This window comes from Pezoporus occidentalis, unplaced genomic scaffold (assembly GCF_034315485.1).
Source record: "Pezoporus occidentalis ecotype Australia unplaced genomic scaffold, CSIRO_AGI_Poc_V1 ctg21, whole genome shotgun sequence".
NCBI classification, from domain to species: Eukaryota; Metazoa; Chordata; class Aves; order Psittaciformes; family Psittacidae; genus Pezoporus; species Pezoporus occidentalis.
This window is the reverse complement of record NW_026913964.1, coordinates 3,683,511-3,705,761: the sequence shown is the minus strand read 5'-3', so window position 1 is coordinate 3,705,761 and position 22,251 is coordinate 3,683,511. Positions and strand designations below refer to the sequence as shown.

The window sequence follows — 22,251 nt, the reverse complement described above, 5'->3', positions numbered from 1 at the left end:
AGAAGGAGGATTGTATTTTCTAAGTCAGAGCTATTCGAAGTGTTCGGAAAAAATCTCCTTTGCTTGCTTCTGGTAGCTGTCTTGTCTTATTCAGGTAATGGGGTCTTCTAGGTTTTGACTGAAATCAGCCCATCTCTCACACCTTAAATGATTGAACATCTGAAGCTGCAATAAAATAGGTGTTATTCATGTGAAATAAGGCATGACTGGAAGATGCTAAGACACACTAGTAGTGAGTATAATGGACAAATCTATATCAAATATGGAAAAATATTCTGTTGTATAAATGCATTTTGAATAGCAGCTGGAAAACAGGGAGACTTAGTATTCTTGCAGTAAATATACAAGGTGTCTTAACTTCTGAAAGGTTCTCCAAGCACATTTGAGTAGAAAAAGGAGAAAGAAGGAAATAAAAGAGAAGCAAATTATGTTATTGGAATGTTACTTGTCGAGGTGACAGAATCTTCTTCCATGTACAAAAGTTCAGAGTTATTTTGCCTCACAGCTATCCCTTTCCTGTTTAAACATGAAATACTACGGGGTTTAATTTGATGAATATGCAAGAAGAACAGCTCCATTTTTAATACCCGATTTAACTTGACAGGCTGCTGAATTATATTCACAGGACTTGGAATATTCATGTTTTCTAATAGTCCTTACAAAGTAAGAACTGCTTTCTTAAAAGGCAAAGAGTGTACTTTATCAGGCAGAGAGCAATAATTACTATGACAAATAAATAAGAAGTCTCTTTGACAGTGTTTCCATATATTCTAGAAGAGGTGGTAGATTAACTTCCTTTACAGCTCACAATAATTTGTAAGGAAAACAGATGTATCAATTTTGTTAATTCACGTAATTACATCTTAAGTAGAACATTGTTATAAAGAGACTGTATCTCTGAGTTTGTGGCAGAGGAAAAACTCTGTAAGCCTTAATATACCTGCTGGTTGAAAAACATCTGTAGAAGCTTAATGAAATGCATGTTTCTAAATAGATATATGTATATATAAATGAGAATTTATTTATCCATATTGCAATACTCAGCAAATTTTAACATGTCTGTATAATGTTTCCATTCTGGAGTGTTTAGAATATATTTATCCTTGCATGTGAGTGTGATTTTACTAGTTGTACATATGTATTGTGAGATCATATATGGGTATCTAGATTATAGCCTGTACAAAAGTTATCTATTTCTTTGAATGAGTGTATATGGTGAGTGTTGTGTATAATTAAAGCAGTGCATCCCACTTACCAAAGCTAAATAGTATCTGGTGTGTTTATAGGCATATGTATAGGAGTATTTATGGTAGAAGTGATAGCATGTACCCTAACTACTCTCCTGCACATTATCAAGGTGTTGTGGTTTAATCAGGACACAAGTTTAGGAAGAATTGTATGGAACCAATCACCACTACAGTTCCTCAGCATCTATATATGTCTGAAATGGGGTGGGGTGTAACTTATCTTCCCTAGATTTTTGTTATAGTAGCTTAGGTTCCCAAAGTGTGAGTGTTCAGAAGGTAACCATATGAAGATACCATCAAATTTCAGGTTTTCCCCCTTGAAAACTTTTCTAGAAGATAGAAATGTCTTCTATCACAGGATCTTCAGAACCAGTGCTTCAATAAGAGAAGCTTTCAGAGGAGATAAAACTGAGTGAATGCCTAAATGGATGTACTGCCATCTGCATTCCTGTCATTTCTCTACACCAGTTAAAGGAATGGCACCTTGTTTTCAGTACCTTCTGGTTTTAACATACTGCAGGAACTGATGAAGACAGTGAATATAGTAATTACAGCATATTTTGAGAAAGTGTCACTGTTCCGACATTCTTGAGACTTTTGGTCTTGTCAGAATTATTCATCTTGTAAGCAAGGAGCCTTTCAAACTTGCAAAAACACATTGGCAGATTTCAGCCTTGCTTCTTGTCCCCCCCTAGTAGTATGTTGTGCCTAAAGAACAGGTCTTCCAAGGCCAAATAATTTCATGGATATGAGGACTTATGAGCATATCAGGCAGCACTGGTTTTGAAGAATATTTTGGTTGGAAAGTAAAGCAACTACATTTGAGAGAAAAAGAATAGTAGTAAACTTAACATTTCCTTATTTCCAGTTAATGGCATTCATTACAAAATACAATTTCATTTACAACATGGAGTTTGCCTCAAGAGTAAGGAACCGTTTATGACTATTACTAATGAGAGGAAGTTTTTGTGTTGTGCCTGTAGATAGTTTTATATGTCAACACTCCCATGTTATGGTTTATAATACTGTGGGAGATGGTCTTTTTTTGATTGCAGCTTTCTGTTTCCATACCTTGTGAAGGATTGTTATGCTGGAGGAAGACTCAGTGAATGAAAAGGCCATTCATTAACAGATTTCTAAAAAAATACCTGGCTTGCTAGGATTTGCAAGTGAGCAGAAGAAAAGAATGTAATTGAAGGGGGGTGGTTTTGGGTTTTGTATGTTTGTTGGTTTTGGGTGGCTTGGGTTTAGTTTTGTGGTTTGTTGTTTTGTTTTGTTTTTTTTTCTAAGTGTTTCCCCATATGCTTTTCACATAGGCATATGCATGCATTTAATAATCTCAGGATAAGAAATTAATTTTGGAGGATGTGTTCAGTTCATAAAAACGATATGCACAAGAATGGCATTGCCATTGTATTTCATTCTTGTAATACTTGTCGTAAGAGACAGATACAGATACTCCAGTGCAGAGAACAAGGTTAAATGGTTACTTCCTCTGGCAGTTAATTTTAAGAAATCTTGTTAGAAATTTTTTCTTAGAATTGGTTGTAAATTTGTAATTTACATGTAAAGCGGTTCTAGAGGAAGACAGGAATTTTCTTTAGTCCCATTATCCACCCTTTCACGAGACATTCTTCATGCTCCTTAAACACCTTTAATCCTTTTATAGTTAGTTGTTCTTTAAATGAAAGCACATATGCATTAAAGGCTACATTTAAGACTATCGACCTTTTCCCTGAATAATGATAGCTCTATTTTTTCTTTAGAAGTATGTGTTCACTTACTAGTTTAACTTTAAAATCCTTTTCATAAATAGCTCTCACTCCTCTCAGACTGTCTTTGGCCTGTGAGGCAACAGACTCTGGTGATAAAGATTCAAGAGTAGAAAGTTATTAAAAACTGTGTGCGAGGGGAAATTAGCCACAGAAGGGAATGTGTCTTCTTAGAGGGCAGTTGCTCTAGGTGACTTACTTAGGAATTAATGAGATTTTAACTTTTCTATGCAATCATATTTAGGGTCATCTTATGAACAAAGTAAGCTGATTTCAGTATCAGCTGCATTTCAGAGCAAAGCTGGACTCTCTGACATCAAAAATAAGCATCTTTGAAATTATTACAAGTAATTTCAGTCTATTCAGAGACTTTCTCAGAAATCACTTCCAAGTTTGTAGACCTTGTGGTGTCATATACCTACATAATACTGTGTGCCAGAATCTGTTCTTTATGCCAGTAGTAGTAGCTGATGAAACTCATGCAACATCTGTGTGCAGCCAAGAGACACTGGACTTGATCCTTCAAAGTATTTTCATGTTTATCAATGTGTGGGAAAAGTAAGTAGGAATTTGTCAACAAGTGCTTGTATCAAAAAGACTGAAAAAAAAAATGAAAGAAAGGTAGTCATTATTAGTGTGGTGGATAGTCCATAAGAACAACAGAATTGTGGTTCAAAATATTTGGACTTCACAAGACTGTCTTTGTATCTCAGTAGTTGGTGTTAGGGCTTTTAAATATTTTTGCATCTTCTGTAGAACCAACAGCACATTACATAAACAAGGAGATGTGCTGTTATGCAGTTTTGCATAGGACTTTAAGTCCTCAGTCTGGTTTATTTCATCATTGTATTGATGTTCATCTTCTAAGTGTATGAGCATTTGCTGAAGATCTTCACAAAAAGTTTCCCTAAGGTTTTTAATGGGAGGCATCATAATTTGATGAATACGCTCTGTGTATCTGTTTGGATTCAGCACAAACAAAAAATAGATTTAATCTTCCAGTGACCTTTGAGAATAAGAATTTTTTGAAGAGACTCAAGCTGTTTAAATCCTATAATTGGAGATGTAAAACACCAAGCAGCTTTTACTACTTTTGCAGGAAGAACAGTTCTGGTTCTTGTTTTTTCTGATAGTGTTTTGCTTCTTCTGCCTCTTAGGTTAGAATTACTAATTCATGGCACAAGAACTCTTACTGAGTAGCATGACATAAAAAGGTATTATCAATTGAATGGGTAATGAGTAGTATCTCTATAGACTCAAAGCTTACAGGTAGAAGTTGAAAAAGATTTAAAGGCAATATATGATGGCCATGTGTTCTTCCATGAGTAGATTACTAGTCATGCTGGACTGTGTGCTGGCTAAAACTGAGGCTTTGTATTTTAATATGCAGTCAGAATCCAGCTCTGCAGTAGACAGATTATTGTGCTCCTGCAGCCAGGAAAAGAAGGTTTATAAAATGTTTTGCAGGTGTCACAACAAGTAACAAAAAATAGATGCTATTCTGAGATCTTAATTGAGTGTATGAGAGCCCTGATGAACTTTCAGATTTGAATCTTCTACATCTTCTACCTGGTTCTCAGGTTTCCACAAAGGAGACCTTCTTATGAATCCAGCTCAGGCAATTGAGAAGTGGGGCATGTTACATTAGAACAATTTTACATCTCATTATATTTCCCTTTAATTAAAGTTTTCCTGATGTATGCACAGATATCTTCACAATTTAATTTCTAAATTCTGTATTAGCATAGTCAATCACTGATTAGTATTCTTTTTAAGCTACATATGACCACAAAAATATAAATTACATTGTTTAGATGACAGAAAGAACTTTGGAGTTTTTACTTGCTGTGTTAATCGTTAAATGGTCTTACAAACTGTTGTTTCCATGCTGGAGAGAATGAAAAGTTTGTGTGAGAGATGATGTGTGAAAACTGAGAAAAGCATTATATGAAGCAAAAAATTACTTTTCTTTGTGTGTAAGGATTCATGCTGTAAGCACATATATGTAGTCATTTATGTCTAGATATGTAGACCCCTTGCAGTACTGATAATGTGCCTGTAGCTCTTTCTTCTCCCATGCCATGCATTTGTGCTCTGTTCTTTTAGCTCTTGTCAACAGCTGAATATTTATAGTATATTGTATCATGGTCTATTGCTTCTACTTGACTGTGATTTTGTTATCTGTTTTGTTATGTCAGTTTTTCTTCTCATTAGCATTCTCAGTGCTTTGGTTTTTTAAGTCTAACCTTTTTTTCTGGAAAGCACAGTCTATATTACACTGGTTCTGGCATAGAGTCTAGGTTTTCAGTGCCAAGCCTGGCTGTGCGAGCCTGACCCACTGTCCAGGCATACTGTCCCACCAGTGAAATATGAGTGTTTTATAAGGATGACTTTTCTATCATGGGATTTTTTTTCCCCATCTATGAAGCCAGTAGCTGTTGTAGATACCTGTTTGGACTCTCATGTTGTTCTGCTCTGAAAAGCTTGAGACTCTTTTCTTGAGAGGACATGACTGTTCTCTATGCTATAGCTATCGCTATCTCAAGTTTTTGTATAGAAACTCTTAGGGGAGTACTCACTGAAGGATCTTTTCATCTGTTTCTCTCATGTGTGGATGGTGGATATTCAGTGCAATCACTGACCTCTCAACCAAAAAAAAAAAAAAGTCTATACAATAAGAGTATAAAGTGGGAGATGCCTGAAGTGTCTATCGCTCTTCCCTGATTATTGGACAACAGGATTCAGCCCTGCCCTTGTGGGTGTGCACTAGCATTTGATGGGATTTTCTTTTAGGCGCAGGCAGTTGCTACCATTACCAGTATTACATACTGCATTTTTCCTTTCTGCCTTCTCATTGTTTCTACTGTTTCGGTAGATGTGCATGATGTAAAACCAGGCAACTCAGTTGGGAGAAGCTGAGCCTATGCTCTTTTTGGCATCTGTCAAAGATGGCCAAGTTGACTTTTTTTGTTTGGAAGAGACACTAGCAAGTACATGGGGGTGGAACAAATTTCTATATCTCTGGTAATGATCAAACTCCAATCACTATTAGGACTGCTGAGTACATTGCAAGCACTCCTGCTTTCCTGGCAAGGACATCAAATACCTAGATCTCCGGATTAAAAAGTATATTCATTAACTTTCCACATGAAAATAGGAGTTGTCATTTCTTGTTTTCCAGCTGTATTCCATCTTATGTTTCATAGGCTTTGTGGCCTTGGAAGACTGCATGGCTCAAGAAATGACAGAGGAGACCACCTCACTACCTTCCTCTTACAAGCTGTCTTGAATATAGAAGATGATGAAGCATTGTTATTATTTCCTATTCTAATGTGAGAAGGATTTAAACTAATGCATTTTCTATTTTATTGTGAAAGTTGGTCTTACAAACATCCAAAAGAAGTTTAGCCTATGTTTTGCAGATCATGGAGTATCGCAGCACTGGGAAGGAAAGAACAGGAAGATTTAAGTTGAAATCACATGCCGATGACAAAAAAATCACTTAAATAACATTATTATGTACTTTCCAAAGCAAAACAAAATAGTTCTGTGGTTCTCCTGCAAATAGAGAAATTTCAGTAGGATTTAAAAAAAAAAAAAAGCTGACAGTTAATTTGCAAAACAAACCAGTGTATTGCTAATCTTTCAAGCCTTTCTGGTTACCCAGCATTTAAGCGTTATTGATGCTGTTGCCCTTAAGAGGGCAGATTAATGTATATCAGGTTTTTTACACTCACAGTCCTGTTTATCTATTAAATCATTCTTCACTAAGTAAATTAGAAATAAACCACAAAAAACTTCAAATCTCTTTTTGTTTTCAAGCGTAAATTCTCTCTGTGGCCTTGTAACCATCTTTCTCTATTTTCATCCTGGCTTTCTTCAGTTTTGCATTCTGGCAAAATATGTATCTCTGTACTGATCATCACCTGAAACCTAGTTAGTTCTTGGGCCATCTTCTTGCTTGCTCTAACACAGTTCTTGGGCTTTTCATCTTACCTAGTATACTGGACAGTGTTTTCAGTGGCTTCTCACTGGAAAAGTCACTTAAGCTGAATCAGAACAACCATAGTACAATTTTATTAAGCAGCAAATAGCTTTTGGCAACTCTATAAGTAAATCGAGTTTATATAAAGGCCCTAATAATTTTCCATGTGACCTGTTACATTAATTTTTGTTTGGTTATATTTACCTTATCAAAATGTATTGTGGTGACTCTTTCTTGAGATCTGTGAAAGAAATTTTACGGTTGTCTTATAACTGTTAATGTCATAATTGGTTAGGGGTTCGCGTGGGTTTGAGGCAGATCTACAACATGATTCTTTTTTCTTGTGGTAAATAGATTTCTGAAAGTTCTTTTCTGATTGTCAAAATACATTAATATTGGTACTGTATGTATAAGAAAAATGGAGATCAGGTGGGTTTGTTTTTTTTTTATTTATTTAAAGAAACCCACCTTCAGGTTCTACAGCATTTACAGGTAATGTCTTAGTGAATTATGAAAATTGTTATTTGTAGAGAAATTAAGTATACCTGCAGATAAGAACATTGAAATACTGAATGGCTGGGTGACAAACTTTCTGATGAAATCCAATGGAAGTAAATGTTTACTGATGTGTACGGCAGTTGTGAAAAAATCCTAAATTTGCAAATAAAGTAGGGATCTCTAACTTGACTTTTGCAATTCAAGAATGAGATCTGAGAAGTGTGCTAAGGTAGTTACTATTAGCTCAGTGTTCAGGAGCAACTGAAAGGGAGGAAAGAAAAGGAAAAAAACCCAACATCTACTGTGAGGAATTATTAGAAAAGGAACCAACACCATAACAGAAAACTTTCTGAGGCTCACACATAAATGGTTTGTGAAGGGCTGATCCCTTAATCATCAAAATGGCACAGGAGGGCTGAAAAATATTTAGAGTCAGATTATAAAAATTATCTTATTTATAGAATCACTTCCATATGAGGAACAGATAAGGAGACTGAGACAAACATCCATGAGTGGCACATTTGGTTGCATTTCAGCAACATTCTCCCTTATTTCTACTGCACTTCTTAAATTAACTCTCATGCTTAATTTAGGCAAATTGTAAGACAGCCTTAAGGCACTGAAGCTTTGAATATGTCTTTTATTAGTTGAGAATCTACTGCCTGGGGCGGAGGTGGAAAAACAGTAAAAAATGGAGTTCCTAATAACAGAAAGCATTCGCTTAAAATTGATGAAGCTGAAACTTTATAACACAGCAGTTATCTCTCCATCACAAACCAGTTCATTAGATTGTATTATTCTGACAAAGATTTGTAATTGGTGGATGCAGATAATTCTGCTAAAATAGTACAGTTTATTTTGCTTTCATATAATGTTTTCTCTCTAGATTTTTTATATTGTGTTTTAATGGCTTGATTGGAAAAACACAGTAGGAAGAAACCAACCAAGTCTGCACACACCTCCCTGTGATATGCAAGTTTGTAAACTGCATTAATAGAGTAATACTTAGTACTAACATGTGTGATTACACCTAATTAAACTTCTCTGATAATTAATTTTTTCTTTGTGGTGCCCTAATCCTTTAGTTACCCTATCCCATGTAAGGTCCACTATCTAAAACAGAATAGGAAACATTAAATTCTTTTAACAGAAAAGCAACACAAAAATTCCTTCAAATAAATATCATAAGGAAATTATATAAAATAGCATTAACAGGCATGCTGAACTCTGTGGCTAGAGGCATTTTGTTTGCTCAGATGCTTTTTTTTAATCAGATGCACAAGATTCATCTAGATGAGATTTCATGCTGATGAGCTGTATCTGAGCACAGATGTAAAATGGAAAATTTTAAGTGGATTCTGTCTTTATTGAGTATGTTGGGTAAGAGGCTTATCTTATTCCTGACAGTACACAGAGCTGGAATGTTGGCTTATCAAGGCTTCTAGAAATGGATGTATTCTAGGTAAACAAAATGAGAGCAAAGTATGTGGAGATGAAGATGCTTGCCTTAGCCCTAGCCACCACATCTCTATTGCCAAGAACTGAACATTTATCTTGACCCATGTCTGTGTTACCAAATCATGTAGACCAATAAAATACATCTGTCTTCTTGGACACCTGGGCACAAGCTGGCTCATATTCAGCCAGGTGTCAGCCAACACCCCAAGGTCATTTTCCCTGGGCAGTTTTTCAGCCACCCTTACCCAGGCCTGTAGCATTGCACGGGATTGTTGTCACCCAAGTGCAGGACCCAGCACTTTGCCTGGTTGAACATCATAGCCTTGGAAATAGCCTATCAATCCAGCCAGTCCAGATCCCTCTGCAGAGACTTCCCATCCTCCAGCAGATCAGTGCTCCTACTCAATTTGGTGTCATCTGCAAACTTACTGAGTGCACTCGATCCCCTCATCCAGACCATTGATGAAGATGTTAAACAGAACTGACCCTAGTACTGAGCCCTGGGAAACATGACTTGTTCATGACTCCATTCACTACTACTTTTCACTCCCAGACATCTGGTCTGTTTTAACTCAGCAAAGAGTACACCTCTAGGAGAATGCTATGGGAAACAGTGTCAAAGGCTTTTCTAAATTCCAGGTAAACTATATCAACAGCCTTTCCCTCATCCACTAAGCAGGTCACATTGTCATAGGAGATCAGGTCAGTCATCATCCTGCATGCACTCCACTTTGGAGACCACTAGTCTAGACTATTGTCATGGTTTAAACCCAGTCAGGTAATTCGTTCGCTCACTTCCCCCCCTTTTCTTGCCCTCCCCCTGCTCTCGGAGGGACGGCGAGGGGAATCGAAAAGAATGCAACTCCCACGGGTTGAGGTAAGAACAGTTTAGTAACTAAGGTATAACACAAATCACTGCTGCTACCACCAGTGATAATAATGATAAAGGAAATAACAAGGGAAGAGAATACATCATCTCACCACCAGCCGACCGATAACTCGCCCCCCCAGCCCGACCAAGCACTGACCGATACCTCCTCCAACCCTGCAGTCTCCCAGCCCTTCCAGCTAACTCCCAGTTGCATTCTGGGCATGACGTGCTGTGGTATGGAATACCTCTTTGGTCAGTTTGGGTCAGGTGTCCTGTCTCTGCTTCCTCCTGGCTTCCCCTCCTCCCTGGCAGAGCATGAGGCTCACAAAGTCCTTGGCCAAACCAAAACATCCTTGTTATCAGCTCTGTTCCCGAGCTGAAAGTCAAAACACTGCACTGCACCAGCTACCAAGAAGGGGAAAAATGACTGCTACTGCTGAACCCAGGACAACTATTGAAATGATTTAGTGGTTCAGGGAGCATCACACCAGTAAGTAATGAAAAACACCTCTGTTTTTTAGATTGCTTAATACTAATCATTACATAGATAACAGAATTCTTAAGAAGCACTTGGAATTCTCCCACTCTTGATTTACATAAATTTGGTTTCAAGTGAAGTTGGTATTTTACTTCTATGCCTGATATAGTTTACTGAAAATCACCCAGCATTCAAAATTTCATATGAGGTGTTTATAAAATAGTAAAAAACACAGAAATGTTACTTGAACACATTATCTTAATGAAAATACACTTGACAATAGGTTGTTAAAAGGATCCAGAAAAAGATTGGAGGAAGAGATCTATTCCACATCCAAAAATACTATATAACAACAGTTTCAAATGAGGAAGCCTGGCCGATATGTTAACATGCCAAAAGGAATTTTTCTCCTAATGTCTCTTTCTGTAACACAAGCACACAGGAGAAAAAAGCTTTTCTGAGAGCTTCCTTGTTTGGGTTGGTTTGTTTTTATGTTTCTTTTCCAGAGATAAAAAGCCTGATTGTGTTGATTAGCATTGATAAACCGCCCTATTTTATCTGGGGTTTTGTTTTGTGTGAGCCATAGTTTACGGAGCTATTTAACTTCATGGCTTTTACATAAGGGGACTAAGAAGTGCTGCCACAGGGTAAGGAGAAGACAGACATGAGTACAGGGTGCAGGTGTTTCCTGAATGGAGTCCATATTGGGTACATATGAGATCAATATGGACAAATTGTATCAGAGACCTGTGGTTGTAACAAAAGCCAATTATTTTTTCCCATGGTGTGTGGAGACAACATGGATTGTGTATTTGGTTGGACAACAGTAGTATTATATATTTGGATGTAAGATTAAGTAGTTTGTTAAACAGAATGTCTTGATATTACAATACACATAATGTAATTTTCTGTGGTCGAAGTCACAATATTTGCTCTTCTGGAGTGGCTTTGAAAATCCCATGGAAGTGTTTCTAGCATGCAACTATTTGGGCAGGAAAAACAATTCTTTTCATGTTAAGCACTAACATAAAATGAAAGCTTAATGCTCCTCTTTCATTATTCCTATGCTTTTGATATGTTCTTTTTCTGGATACCCCCATGATAAAATAGCTAGTATTTTGATATTGCTTACTGTAACTCTGTTTCTGTACCTTTCAATTATAATAGGAATTCAGAAATGATGTGACTAAATTTTCCTCAGAGAATTGTATAAGGGAGAGAGAATGCCACTGAGTTGTCAGAGTTCAGTAAAGGTGCAGTACTTGCTGAGTTTACTTTTTAAAATATTCTCTTCTAAAAAATACACAAGGATTTCTGGAATTGTTCTGTCAGAAACATTTGCATTCAATTTCATCTGCCTCATCTTTCTGACAAGATTAGGTGGAATGTTGGGACTGCAAAGGTAACACATATATTTACTTTCACCATTTCTAGATAGGCTGACATTTCTGTTTTCTCTCATTATTTATCATCTGCTTTGTTACTGTTGTTACACTCTATCAAAATAGCCTTGTATTTTAAAATTACAAATACTGTAACTGTTTCACTGTGTTGCTTCAGTAGCATGATGACCAACCTCTCTATTAACAAATAGGCTGATCCCCTATGGAAATTTATACTGCTCAGGCCTTTCCTGTTAAAGATCTTCTGCATCCCTACCAGTGAAGTGGTCTTAGTAGGTGAACATAATTTAAATTTAGTGAGAATTACCTAACATTTGTCAAATGAAATTTGAAAGAGAAGCTATGTATCTGAGGATACCTGATGAAGACAAGAGCTTACCATCCAGGTGTTTTAAAATTTTTGTCCCTCTTTGATAAAACAGAGTAGAACTGTTTATATATTTGGAGCAAGGAATGTGTTCTATATTTTAATAAATATTTCTAGGGAATGCTGCTATATAAAAAAGACAATGTGTAAAAATAAATCTGAGTGTCATTTGGGACACTGAAGCTAACTTAGCTTTACAGAGTATCTTGAGGCTGTAAAAGACAGCAGTTACCCTCAGGCTGTTTTGAAGGAAAGATGCTTGAGTTTAAAATCAGGGAACTGTAAAGAAATGCTTTACATACAAAAGCCCTAAATGCCTGTAAGTACTGTTCAGAACTGTGAATACTTCTGTAGATGAGAAATCAAAGACACGGCTGTGTTTCAAAAATAAAAAATGGGTATTTGTGAAGTATTGTGCTCTAAGTGTAATTAAAGCTTTCACATGCACAATGTCCTCACCGAGTTGACTTCTGAGACCCAGCAAAAGAAGTAAGCGCAGTAGTGCACACTTACTTAAAGGGAAGTTATGAGTTTTCTGTAACTAAGTCTTCTCTGTGAACCTAACCATGGAAAGCACTTAGGACATACATTCTGACTGTTCAGAATAGTTGGTATACATCATGAAGCTTTAATCATAATGGCTCAGTTCCCTGGATTTGCCACTTTGCTTTAAGTAAAACAGCTGAAATGCACTTCATGTATTTAGGTACACAGGCCCTTTTACAATGTATTGCCCAGGGAAGTTCTGAATGCTCCGTCCCTGGCAGTGTTCAAGGCCAGGCTGGACAGAGCCTTGGGTGAGATGGTTTAGTGTGAGGTGTTCCTGCCCGTGGCAGGGGGGTTGGAACTTCATGATCTTAAGGTCCTTTCCAACTCTAACTATTCTATGATTCTATATTTAAATATATTATGTGAAGTAACATAGAGATTTTATGTGGTATTTGTGCGTGTGTGCTTAGAATACTTTGTATTTCAATATTTTTTGCACAATTTTTGTACCCTATGTTGCAGTTCATCTAAACCCATGGCAATCTCATAGCAGTCAAACTGAAAAAATAAAAGGGGAAGATACGAATTTTCCCCTGTGATGGAAGTACAGAGTTTGCAAAAGATTTAAACACATTTTGTCAGACCTCATTCAAATACTGACATCTATCTAAAGGACAGAGATTACTGATGAACATTTTTCTATAGGTAGGTCAGTGAGAAATGTAGTATCTAACTACAAAAATGTCATTATAATAAAAGGAGCCTAAAGGAATGAAGTCTGTTTATTCCTCTAGCCTGCAGTTACCTCCTGAGCAGAATAGTGTTCTTTTGTCAGTACTGTAAATGAGGGTGTCCAGATGTTAACTTGCTAGTTATGACCTTCAATTGGATATATTTAAATGAAGTGGTAGTGTGTGTCAGTTTCATCATTATTATTATAGGTTTTTTTTCCTAAGGGTTCAAAAATACATGAAACTCAAATTTGCCCAAATCCAAAGAATGGGATAGAAAATGAACTGCCTGACAAAAATTAGTTTTGTCTGTAAAGTGAGTTTCTGTGTAGAGAGTTGTATTGTGCTCATTCCAATCAAATATGTGCTGTAGCCAGTGCTTTTATGATGTTTTTTTTTTGGTAGCTATTTTGAAATTTGGGTGACAGACAAAGAATGCTTAGTTTCCTACTAAAAATACCTCTGCTTTTGGGGTTAGACAGAAGTGAAAGCTGAAACAGGAGCTAGAGACCTAATGTACTAAATGATCTGTGACATTTAGGAAAGAATAGCTACTGTGGCTTGGAAATTGGCTTAATTTTTTAGAGTTGATTGGTATGGATGGTTACAGCTCAGAAACCAAAAGTTCTAAGTGGATGAAGTGTCAAATACTGTGCTTAGATTCATGGATACAAATCTACTAGCTCTTGGAGTATTGCTGCTATAGAATTGTTGGATTCCTGGTAGACCTGGTCTTTAATCAGCAATATGTAACTCTTAGCAGAATTAAATCAAAAAAATAAAATAAAGTAAATCTTTGATCTCTTTTTAACATCTTCAAATTTCACAGATATTTCCAGGCCTGGAGAAAGAGCTCTTACACGACAGAAAAGACTTGCTTAGTAATTGCAAGGAAAAGTAGCAAGGTCTTCTCCTTCCGTAGAGTCACAAGTGGTGGGTGTTGAAATGGGAATTCTGGGTGGTTTTTTTTCTGCACTGGGGTAGGGGAATGAGAGAGAGGGATGGTGCCAGGTGCTTTCTGGATCTCAATAAGAAAGGCCGGACAACAAATGGCTTAATAAAATATCTGCTTTAATAAGGCAGAATAAGGACTATACATAGCAAATCTTACTCGCTTCAGATGCTGGAAACTATGTGGCGTTGCATCAATCCTTCAACAGATTTTCCCGCTCATGAGAAATTCCTGCTACGCTTTTAGATAAAGAAATAGATTACTGATGTAATCACCAGTATTGAGTGGGAGCTGCCTGCAGCCTCCTCCGTTGCAGTGAGGTGACTGAGTCTGTCCTTGGGCCAGGGGGTTTGTGCAGCATGACACAGACCTAAGGACCACACTGAATGTGGAGCACAGCACAGCATGCTGTGGGAGCTGCAGGGGAATTGTTGTGTGGATCACTAACTCTGTGATGTATAATGGTCTACTGGTCAGGATCACTACAACATCAGAAACATTATAAATAGAACATTGTGTGGTCCTTAATTTCCAGAGGGTATTGCCCAGTTCTTGCTCACAGATAATATTTATTGCATACCCTCCTTCATCCACTAATTCCACCTACTCTTTCTTGCTGAAAATACTATGTGAATGACTCTGCTGCCTGTGTAGGCTCTTCATCATTCTCCAGCACTAAAGTGGCAATTGTCTGTACAAGGGAAAGCAGTAGTCCAGAGATAACATATACTGTATGCATCATAGTCCTCAAAGTAGAATGTGTGGGAGGTAATACACCTCTTTGAAAGGGGCAATGTGGTATTTTTAATTATTGAGATGATGCCTTTATTCTAAATTTTATTGAGCAGATGACTGTAATGTGGTTTTAACATGTCCAGAAAAGTAAGTTTTGCAATTAAAACCCAAACAAAAAATACTTATATAAACATTTTCATGTGACAGACCATATGTTAACATACTAGTGCATAAAACAGGTGATAGTCAAAAAGGTTCATTATTTCTCATGCAACTTTTTTCCCAAATATTTAAGTAACTCAGGATTCTTGTAAAGGTTACCATGTGTGTTGTCTTGAATCTTTAAAATAACAGGCAAGTGCTTCCTAGTCCAGAGGGCTTTCCATGGTTTCACAACACTAAAAATGACTCATGCTTTAGCAAGAAGGGTTCTCTTCCTGTGAAGCAGCAGACATTTTGTATGCACAGCTTCCACTACCTGTCTGATTTGAGCACATCAGTAACAATGGGAATGCACTTTTTTCATGAGAACCTGCTGTACCTACAGCTGTACTCCTTAAACATTTCCGTAATTACTGAGTCCTCATGCTTATCCTTTTGGAAAACTACTAAAAAAAATTTAAAAAAAGTGTTTATGTATCCTCTCTTCATTCTTTATTAAGGTAAACAGCAGGAAAGGAGTATGAAATACCTATTTGTGAAAGTATAATGAATAATTGTGGTATCTGTACCTTAATTGTGGCATTTAAAATAATGTCTTCTAGATAGTTATGAAGGTTTCATTTAAACCAGATAAAGTGAAAGCAATTTCAAATTAAATTAGAAAAACACTTCTTGAAATACATGTATCAAAAGGTTTACTTATGGTAAGAAATGTCTGCTAAGATTAGCCCAAGAGAAATCATTTGCAGTTTTGAACTTAAATTGTAAGAAAAGCTTTTAGTAAAAAGGACACTAAGATTTGATTTGTCTTATGTTAAGGAATTAAGAGGTTATAAGTCATTCATTCCTCTTGAAGCAGGGCTTCAGTGACTGTTCCCTCACTGCTGCAGCTTTTGGTTCTGGCACAGATCTTGATTTTGCAACTGAAGCATATGATACAAATATATTCATTGCCAGAACACTTAATTAATTAAGCCATCATTCATTCAAGATTAACTATTAGGAGTACATGTATAGATGACATGCTTAGTGCAAGTGTTTCTTACCCTGGAAATAGTAGTTTGAAAACTCTGTCACAGGACCAATAACTGCGAATAGAACCAGCGTGTTGGAAATTATGGGCCTGGAAAGCATTTCTGAATATACCAAGACATTCTTTGCAGCAGTCAAGAGACTTGCTATGATTGCAGCAAGCATTTGTAAGCATTGCTCTTCCTTTAGCAAAAAGCATTTTCTTCTTCTCTCATTCTGATAGTACTGATTAGTATTTCTTTTATGATTCTTAAATTTTAGTAAGTGAAGTTTGCCACCTGTCTTTACAAAACCAAGGATTACAAGCAATTCTGCTTAAATTGTCTTTTCTGGCTCTTTTCATTTATTGCTTTGAGCTTTGTTCATGTCCTCTATGGCTTTGTTAACAGTTTGAGACTAGACTGAGCTAGATCACTTTTGTAAAGCAATTGCTTAATTAAGCTTCTGTTTGCTCCATTTGCAGCAAATTTATTAAATTAGGCAGACTTCTTACAAAGTTGTTTCTACTTCAGTCAGTTCAGAAGGACATACTTCTTTTTATTTCACATATATAATTCTTGTCATATAACGGTTAGTATATTTTTCTATACAGCACAAAATAACTTTCAAGAATTTAGGAGCTTAGAAACAATGAAGATTACAATACAAAAAATTCTTACAAAATGCTGTAGCTTGTTAGACATTCTGGATATTTTTTGCCTGTGAAATTTTCTATATCCATAAAGGCATGTTTGAACAACCTTAGTATCCTGGCAGATTTTAGCTTCATTTATACCAGCTGCAGAAACAGTTGGAAGGTGATTTTGAAATCTCTTTAGGATTTTTTAATGCTTTTGTTAACACCTGACTTCAAATAATTTTGTTGTCAGTAAGTATCCAAAAAAAAAGAACATCTTTTAAAAACATTCCAGCAGAGAAATGACCAGAAAGTTTCAGCTTCTAGAGAAAGAAGTTTTCTAATGCAAACTGTTCTGCATCAATTTTCTCCTGAGTATAATAATCAGTTGAAAACTTTGATTGCAGTGGGATCAGCTAATGCTAAGAGACCTCTGCAAACTCTAATGGAAGCAGAAGATAGCTCATCAAATTCTATGGTCACAGCTTTCACCTGGTATTGGGTAATAGCTATAATCCTTTGGGCCTATCAGAGAGATTCTGCATAGACTGAATCCTAAAAAGGGTCTTCCCTTTGAAGAGAATGGCCTTTTAAGTTCATTAATGGATTATCTTACAAATACCAAAAGGTTCTTTTATTACATTTTAGTCTTTGGATGCTTATATTCCAGAGTTCAGGCATAAACAATAACCTAATCTTAATCAGCAAGGCAGCCTGTTACTACTTCATTCTATTATTCTTCTATTGAGCTATGTCTTTATAAGAAGACATCAAGAGTTTGTAGGGAAAAATACTCTTATCTTTGTGATCTTATTTATTTTTCATTGCCTTCAGCAGCTGTCAGTGTGTTCTTTGCATTAAGAACCATCGATAAATCTCAATTGATTTTTATCTTTTCCTTATCCCTTTTAGGAATCATATGCAGAGTCTCCAAGATTACTCCTACACAATAGATAATGGAGAAGGGTGGGCAGTCGAATCAGTTCCAGAATCATCTTTCTTTTCTTGCATATATCTTTCTCTTCATTGTTTGTATACCCACCATCACAAGAATGTATCAAAGCAGGATGTCCATTCCTTCCTTTATATTTTGAGAAATAAAGGACATCGCTTAGTTTTGGATGAAGGGGCTTTCTCCCTTATGGTTTATTATCTTCTGGAAACTAAATCTGGCATGGAATATTAGACCTGGAAGGTAATATACCATCTGGAAATGGTACTCTGTAATTTGTTACTTATTTGCCAGCAGCACCATTTTTCCTGGGGAAAAATATATATCTTTTCATACTCACAAGTAGTGACCTGATTTGTACAAGAATCCTTTCTCCATCAACTCATACATGATGTTCAGGGTCCTCTACAAAAACTGTTTTATTTTACGCTACAGTAGAGGAATGAACATAGATAATTCCCATGTAACTTATATTCAGGAAAGAGAAAAAATCTGAACAGTGCTAGGCCAATCAGAGATCACAATAAGATCATACCTTTAGTTGTTATGTCACATGGCCTGTACCTGCACTGGTTGGCTGGGAACAGCTTACATTTAAATTCATGCATTACCATTAGATCTTGGTGAATGAATACAGCTGATAGTAATCTTAAAATCTCTCAGATGTGAGGAGGATCCACTACAAATATGTTGAGATGTCAGTTCAGATGCCTTCTTCATTGCAAAAGAGGGGCATCTCTGGTAAATGTTGCTGGGCAAAATTGGAGTGCTGTTCTGTATCCATACACTGATGATCAGAACAACGATTTTTGGGTGAATAGCACCTTCATAGTGCACTGAATGAGAAAGATCTACCCACTACTTAATGACTCCAACTGTGCAGTTGTTGTGCTTGCCATAGAATAGCTGTTACAATCAGTTATCTTCAGAATCTTCAAAATATGCTGCCACATCTTCTTAACATATACTTCTCTGAATAGCTATATAGGCAATTCTGTTGACAGTATTATTCGCCAAAGATTAATCTGTGGTTGATAACGTCAAGAAATGCAGAGATTTCTTCTCTAGACGGGAAAAGCATCTGAGTTGGTCGAGAGATGTCTTTTAAATTTCGTGCATTTCAGATCTATGCTTGTCTACTGATACCCTTATTCTGTTGTGATTAAGAAAAAGCAGTATCTAAGTCACCACAGTCACTCCATTCTGGCTGGAACCGTAGCTGTACCTGGAATTCAGGAGCTTGCAAGCATCTCTTCTAGTCATCCTGCTTTTTTTTTTCCCCCACATTGATCATTCAGACCAATAGATGCATGCATCATTCAGAGCTCGGTTTTCATGAAGTGAAGTATAATAACATATTTGACTATATAAACATACAGAACATTTTGGTTCAGATTAGGAAATAGTCCAGTACCTTTACCTCAGCTACAAAATGCAAGCAGTATCACTTCCAAAGGAGTGCATCATCTGTGGTTTTTTTATTTCTCAGTAGTTTGACTCTTTACAGTCATTCATAAGATTGAAGTGATACTTTAGACCAAATATCTACATTTCTTCTGAAAATTAGAATTTTCATTTAAACTGCTTTAATCAGCTGCTCTTCCAGTTGTAATTTGTCCAAAAGTAAAATATTCATTGATATTTAAGAATGTGTTTTTTAGACGGGTGTCTGCCAGGAATGACAAAATAATCTTGAACTGGATAGAGAAAAAAAAGATTCCACCTAGGCCTATTTTAGTATATGATTTAGAATTTGATAGACCAGACTTCACCAAGGAAATTTCAGTGAGGATACAAGTGACTTTTGCTGTTTCCTTTAGGGATATTCTTTAGAGGACTTAAGTCTGATCTATGCAATACTGCCTATGCTTTTGCTGAAATATACTCATTGTTTCAGCATCTTATTCTGCTGCCTGGTTTAATAAAGCCATAAAGCAATTTTGCTTGGACTAGGCTTGCAAAATGCTGCTTCTCCTTTTATGGTATATTGATTGTAAATTACTAGAATTGGCACAGTTACAGACAGGCATTCTGTAAAGACAAACTTGATATTTTGGGGGGTAATGTCACCTGTTCTGACTGTGGGTGTATTCGTATGCATCTATGTGAGTTTTCTTTTGTAGTATCCATAGACATTGTATTTCAGCTCTTCTTCAACCTGTGGCAGTCTCAGGACCCTCCATGTCAGAACTTTAGTCAATCTCTGGGATAGTCAGTTCTTGTTACTCTCCAGAGTAATGATAGCCAGTAGCATTTCTGTATGACGTGTGTGTTGCTGCATTGATCACAGATCTTTTATTTGTTACATGCAGTTCCTCTGATTCCTTTCTGTACTTTGGTGAGGGTTCCAAGTTGCTCTCTCTGGTTGAGTGTGCTCATATTCTCATACCTCAGAACTCATAGCTTCCTAACAGCTGATCAGGATGCATTGGACTTTTCATGACTAAATAGCCATGGAAAACCATTGCATTGTAGTGGTTCCTTCTCCCATTTTGAGGTCTTAAATTCTTACTCCTTCTGTTTGTGTCTATGAATGTGACACATCTAGTAACAGTTTTCTCAGCCAGCTGCTGAAGTATATGAGTCCTTATGGCTGCCATTTTGCATACTGCTTTTATAAGGACAGAGTATCTGTTCTTCAGTCACCCAAAATTCCTTCTTGAAGTGGTGCTGGAGTTCCAGAGTAGCTAGGCAATTAGTCCTTCACTACTAATTTCTAGATCTTATACTTCTCTGATTGAGTTTTATCCTTTAAAACCTTCTTGGTTTTGTAAGGACTTTATTATTTCTCTTCACAAGTCCAAGCCTTTTAGTTGGTTTCTTTGCTTGTTGCACTGTAGCAGTATCCAGAAGTTCACTTCACACAGTGATTGTTCAGATGGCTTTCCGGCTCTATGTGGACCCAAGGAACTTCTTCTCCAAAGAAGCAAAAGCCCAAAGCATATTCTAGCAGATCTCTGGGCAGACTTGGCATCTGTACTGCATGGTATTTGAACATTTGCCATAAGGCTACCTGGAGTTCAGTCTTTGCTTTCACCCAGCATTATGTTAGCCTAATAGTATCCAGGGCTGTTTCAGCCTTCAGTGGAGTGATGCTGCAGTTGTTTGTGGGAGTCCTCAGACATTCTTCTGGGTGGTAAAAGGCAAAGGTAACTGTTCAGAGTGAGTCATTGTGGGAATGTACATGCAGACTCAAAGAAGAAAGGTTACTGGTCAGTAACTGGTGTTCTTTGAGAGGTATAGTCTGCATGTACATTAGTCTCCTACCTGCCTTTCCCCTCTTTCTGAATCTCTTTCAGGTTTGATTGTGCATTTAAGAGGAACTGAAGTGGTGGCGGATGCACTCTGCCCTGTATGTCATGCCTCAAGCAGGAAGAGGGGAGGAGGTAGAGCACCCCTCCCGGGACACACCAGGGCAGGCCACGAGCCCACCCACTCTTAGAGTATATGTATGGACTAAGTATCTCAAAGTACAGCAGCCATTCGTTGGTAGGTAAATTTTCTTTACTGTATTTTCACAGGTAAAGCAGTAGATTGTATTTTAAAAACAATTTCATTCATTGACTCTGTGGATGATATGCATGAACAATACGCACATGGGGGACTTTATACCACAAACTGAGTAGCTCCCTGTCTTTCTGATGGTTTTATCTCTTCCCCCCTCCCCAGTCCTAACTTTTTTAGATATTTGAATATTTTCACTCTGTTCAATTTGTCATTTCCATTGTGAGCTACACCACAAATTGAAATTACATAAGTTGTAATTTTATTTTAAAAGTAAAAGGAAACAATGTCTTACAAAATTTAGCTGAGCATATAAATTAACATTTGAGATTGTACTTACTATTAGAAAATGAAACTGAACTGGGTTCTGTAAGAATCGATTACATTTTTGCGATTACAGTGTTCTTTAAAACTTCATAGTTGCAGAAAAGCGAACTTAAGGTTTAAACATTTCTTTTCCACAGCTGAGTTTCTCATTGTGTTTATTATTTTAATCACAGAAGCCTTGTAATTAATTTTTTAATCCACTGCACTTCCTGCCCATTAAACAGAGCAAGTAGATGCAGGGTATAACCTTGCTAAAACAGGAGATGTAGTTGTCCCTGCAAGCAAGTACATATATGCAAATTCTGCAAGTTGTTATTTTCAAGTATAGTTTCTAAGAAGTGAAGGCTATGTGAAATGAGGGCTATTACAGAAATATGATTCTCGCCTGTTTGTACTTGGAATTCTCTAAGACATACTGCCTTTAACCTATGATGAACATGCTTTTGCTAGTTTCTTAGAGTTGAAACAGTTAGTGTTGTCTTGGCAGCTCAAAGAAATTTACAGTTGTTTGTGGCTTTACCATTTCTGTGTTTTTGGTAAGATTAAGGTGTAGATTATCTGGGTTTAGTTACAGCCAGCAAAGTTTAGTGAAACTTCTGATCTGTGGTACATGAGATATATGTGCTGTAGATGTGGATGCACATATGTAAAATATTCTAGAGAACTCTCATT

The 22,251-nt window shown here is 36.7% G+C and overlaps 1 protein-coding gene across 25 annotated transcripts in view; it reads left to right on the top strand.

Annotated features, from left to right (window-relative positions):
- GPHN (gephyrin) overlaps positions 1-22,251 on the top strand; it is a 299,961-nt gene that overhangs the window by 132,752 nt on the left and 144,958 nt on the right. For 2 of the 25 annotated variants that reach the window (XM_062619273.1, XM_062619275.1), the window contains exon 5: positions 21,048-21,237. The exons of the other annotated variants lie outside the window; for them this stretch is intronic. In XM_062619273.1, the coding sequence (XP_062475257.1) occupies positions 21,196-21,237 (42 nt within the window). In that variant the 5' untranslated portion in view covers positions 21,048-21,195. The remainder of the gene's footprint in view (positions 1-21,047; positions 21,238-22,251) is intronic. 25 annotated transcript variants of the gene reach the window in all.